General features: G+C 70.9%; 1 protein-coding gene across 1 annotated transcript in view; it reads right to left on the reverse strand.

Moving 5' to 3' along the window:
* The window catches only part of prmt1 (protein arginine methyltransferase 1), a 21120-nt gene extending 17492 nt beyond the window's left edge, over positions 1–3628 (reverse strand). The window contains exon 1 of the mRNA XM_072492391.1: positions 3530–3628. Coding sequence (XP_072348492.1) covers positions 3530–3547 — 18 coding nt within the window. The 5' untranslated portion in view covers positions 3548–3628. The remainder of the gene's footprint in view (positions 1–3529) is intronic.
* Positions 3629–4070: the final 442 nt, after the last annotated feature.

A 4070-nucleotide genomic window follows, 5' to 3' on the forward strand; every position in this document is an offset into this window, starting at 1 on the left:
GGGGGGGGGGGGGAGAGATGGGTATTCTCGGGGGGGGGAAGAAGAGGGTATTCTCGGGGGGGGGGGGGGGAGAAGAGGGGTATTCTCGGGGGGGGGGAGAGAAGAGGGTATTCTCGGGGGGGGGAGAAGAGGGTATTCTCAGGGGGGGGGGAAGAAGAGGGTATTCTCGGGGGGGGAGAGGAGGGTATTCTCGGGGGGGGGAAGAGGAGGGTATTCTCGGGGGGGGGGGGGAGAAGAGGGTATTCTCGGGGGGGGGAGAAGAGGGTATTCTCGGGGGGGGGGAGAAGAGGATATTCTCGGGGGGGGGGTGGGGAGAAGAGGGTATTCTCGGGGGGGGGGAGTAGAGGGTATTCTCGGGGGGGAAGAGGGAATTCTCGGGGGGGGGAAGAGGGTATTCTCGGGGGGGGGGGGAAGAGGGTATTCTCGGGGGGGGGGGAAGAGGGTATTCTCGGGGGGGGGGGGAAGAGGGTATTCTCGGGGGGGGGGGGAAGAGGGTATTCTCGGGGGGGGGGGGAAGAGGGTATTCTCGGGGGGGGGGGGAAGAGGGTATTCCCGGGGGGGGGGGGGGGAGAGAGGATATTCTTGGGGGGGGGGGGAGAAAGAGGAGATTTTCTGGGGGGGGGCAGAGGATATTCTTGGGGTGGGGGGATTATTCGCAGGGGGGGGGGGGGGAGAGATTCGAGGGGGGGGGGGGGAGATTCGCGGGGGGGGGGGAGATTCGCGGGGGGGGGGGGGGGGGAGATTTCGCGGGGGGGGGGGGAGATTCGCGGGGGGGGGGGGGAGATTCGCGGGGGGGGGGGGGAGATTCGCGGGGGGGGGGGAGATTCGCGGGGGGGGGGGAGATTCGCGGGGGGGGGGGGGGAGATTCGCGGGGGGGGGGGGGGGAGATTCGCGGGGGGGGGGGGGAGATTCGCGGGGGGGGGGGAGATTCGCGGGGGGGGGAGATTCGCGGGGGGGGAGATTCGCGGGGGGGGAGATTCGCGGGGGGGGAGATTCGCGGGGGGGGAGATTCGCGGGGGGGGGGGAGAGATTCGTGGGGGGGGGGAGAGATTTGGGGGGGGGGGAGATTCGGGGGGGGGGAGATTCGGGGGGGGAGATTCGCGGGGGGGGGGAGATTCGCGGGGGGGGGGGGAGATTCGCGGGGGGGGGGGGGGGAGATTCGCGGGGGGGGGGGGGGGAGATTCGCGGGGGGGGGGGGGAGATTCGCGGGGGGGGGAGATTCGCGCGGGGGGGGGAGGGATTCGCGGGGGGGGGGGGGAGAGATTCGCGGGGGGGGGGAGAGATTCGCGGGGGGGGGGGGAGAGATTCGCGGGGGGGGGGGAGAGATTCGCGGGGGGGAGAGATTCGCGGGGGGGAGAGATTCGCGGGGGGGAGAGATTCGCGGGGGGGGAGAGATGCGCGGGGGGGGAGAGATGCGCGGGGGGGGAGAGATGCGCGGGGGGGGAGAGATGCGCGGGGGGGGAGAGATTCGCGGGGGGGGGGAAGAGATTCGCGGGGGGGTGGGGAGAGATTCGGGGGGAAGAGATTCGCGGGGGGCGGGAAGAGATTCGCGGGGGGGGAGAGATTCGCGGGGGGGGGGAGAGATTCGCGGGGGGGGGGGGAGAGATTCGCGGGGGGGGGGGGGGGAGAGATTCGCGGGGGGGGGGGGGAGAGAGATTCGCGGGGGGGGGGGGAAAGAGATTCGCGGGGGGGGGGGAAAGAGATTCGCGGGGGGGGGAAAGAGATTCGCGGGGGGGGGGAGAGATTCGCGGGGGGGGGGGAGAGATTCGCGGGGGGGGGGAAGAGATTCGCGGGGGGGGGGGGGAGAGAGATTCGCGGGGGGGGGGGGGAAAGAGATTCGCGGGGGGGGGGGAAAGAGATTCGCGGGGGGGGAAAGAGATTCGCGGGGGGGGAAAGAGATTCGCGGGGGGGGGGGGGAGAGATTCGCGGGGGGGGGGGGGGGGGGGAGATTCGTGGGGGGGGGGGGAGAGATTCGCGGGGGGGGGGGGGGAGAGATTCGCGGGGGGGGGGGAGAGATTCGCGGGGGGGGGAGAGATTCGCGGGGGGGGGGGGGGGGGGAGAGATTCGCAGGGGGGGGGGAGAGATTCGCAGGGGGGGGGGGGGAGAGATTCGCAGGGGGGGGGGAGAGATTCGCAGGGGGGAGGAGAGGGTAATCTCCGGGGGGGGGGGGAGGGTAATCTCGGGAGGGGGAGGGTAATCTCGGGAGGGGGGGAGGGTAATCTCGGGAGGGGGGAGGGTAATCTCGGGAGGGGGGAGGGTAATCTCGGGAGGGGGGAGGGTAATCTCGGGGGGGGGAGGGTAATCTCGGGGGGGGGAGGGTAATCTCGGGGGGGGAGGGTAATCTCGGGGGGGGGAGGGTAATCTCGGGGGGGGAGGGTAATCTCGGGGGGGGGGGGGAGGGTAATCTCGGGGGGGGGGGGAGGGTAATCTCGGGGGGGGGGAGGGTAATCTCGGGGGGGGAGGGTAATCTCGGGGGGGGGGAGGGTAATCTCGGGGGGGGGAGGGTAATCTCGGGGGGGGGGAGGGTAATCTCGGGGGGGGGGAGGGTAATCTCGGGGGGGGGGGAGGGTAATCTCGGGGGGGGGGGGGAGGGTAATCTCGGGGGGGGGGGGGAGGGTAATCTCGGGGGGGGGGGAGGGTAATCTCGGGGGGGGGGGGAGGGTAATCTCGGGGGGGGGGGAGGGTAATCTCGGGGGGGGGGAGGTAATCTCGGGGGGGGGGGAGGGTAATCTCGGGGGGGGGAGGGTAATCTCGGGGGGGGGGAGGGTAATCTCGGGGGGGGGGGAGGGTAATCTCGGGGGGGGAGGGTAATCTCGGGGGGGGGGAGGGTAATCTCGGGGGGGGAGGGTAATCTCGGGGGGGGGGAGGGTAATCTCGGGGGGGGGGGGGAGGGTAATCTCGGGGGGGGGAGGGTAATCTCGGGGGGGGGAGGGGTAATCTCGGGGGGGGGGGAGGGTATCTCGGGGGGGGGGGAGGGTAATCTCGGGGGGGGGGAGGGTAATCTCGGGGGGAGGGTATCTCGGGGGGGGGGAGGGTAATCTCGGGGGGGGGGGGGGAGGGTAATCTCGGGGGGGGGGAGGGTAATCTCGGGGGGGGAGGGTAATCTCGGGGGGGGGAGGGTAATCTCGGGGGGGGGGGGGAGGGTAATCTCGGGGGGGGGGGGAGGGTAATCTCGGGGGGGGGGAGGGTAATCTCGGGGGGGGGAGGGTAATCTCGGGGGGGGGAGGGGAATCTCAGGGGGGGGGGGAGGGGAATCTCAGGGGGGGGGGGAATCTCAGGGGGGGGGGGGACCCTCTGGTCTGGCCCCTCCCCCCCCCCGGTGCTGCCGCTCCTGCCGCCGCCGCCTCCATTTTGCCCCCTCGCGCGCGAATTAACGGAATCGCCGCCGCGCCTCAGCGTCCGGCCGCAAACGCCGCCATTCACCCGCCTAGGACCGTCTTCGGCATTTATCCGGTAAACCCGCCCACCCGGGCTGGCAGCGCTCCGCGCCTGCACCCCGCACGCCGCGCGCGCCTCGCCCCGCACCCACCTCCATGCATTCGGCCATCTTGTGAAAGAAGGGCCGTCATATTCGCCGCCGCTTTTATACCGGGGGGCGGGCTTCCTCCCGGTAACCCGCCCCCTCCGCTCCGATTGTCTCCCCAGCGCTCCGCCCCACCCTCTCCATTGGTCGGTCGCGCTGCCGCTCAAGGCGGGGGGGTGGGGGTTCTTCGCGATTGGCGAATCGGCCCGTCAATCAGGCTAGGCGCTGGCCGGCGCGGGCGATCCCGTTTGACGTCTGGTCTGTCCATCAGAGCTAGGGGGCGGGCCGCTTGGTCGGCTGCGGGCCAATGGCGGCTCAGCAGGAAATATTGTGGGGGTTCCAGCTGGAGCCACGTGGACCCCAGGCACTGAACTGGAGCCTTTTGGTTGCTGGAACCCACTGAGCCCTTAAACCCATCTCACCTCAATCACAGGGACAAATTACTCAAAACCTCACAAATACCATTCATTAGGAAGGGCAACCAGTCCCCATACTTTCAACACCTGGCCTATTTTGATTTGTTTGGCCCGTCGAGTCTTCAGCGACC

Source organism: Scyliorhinus torazame, chromosome 29 (genome assembly GCF_047496885.1).
Source record: "Scyliorhinus torazame isolate Kashiwa2021f chromosome 29, sScyTor2.1, whole genome shotgun sequence".
Classification (NCBI taxonomy): domain Eukaryota; kingdom Metazoa; phylum Chordata; class Chondrichthyes; order Carcharhiniformes; family Scyliorhinidae; genus Scyliorhinus; species Scyliorhinus torazame.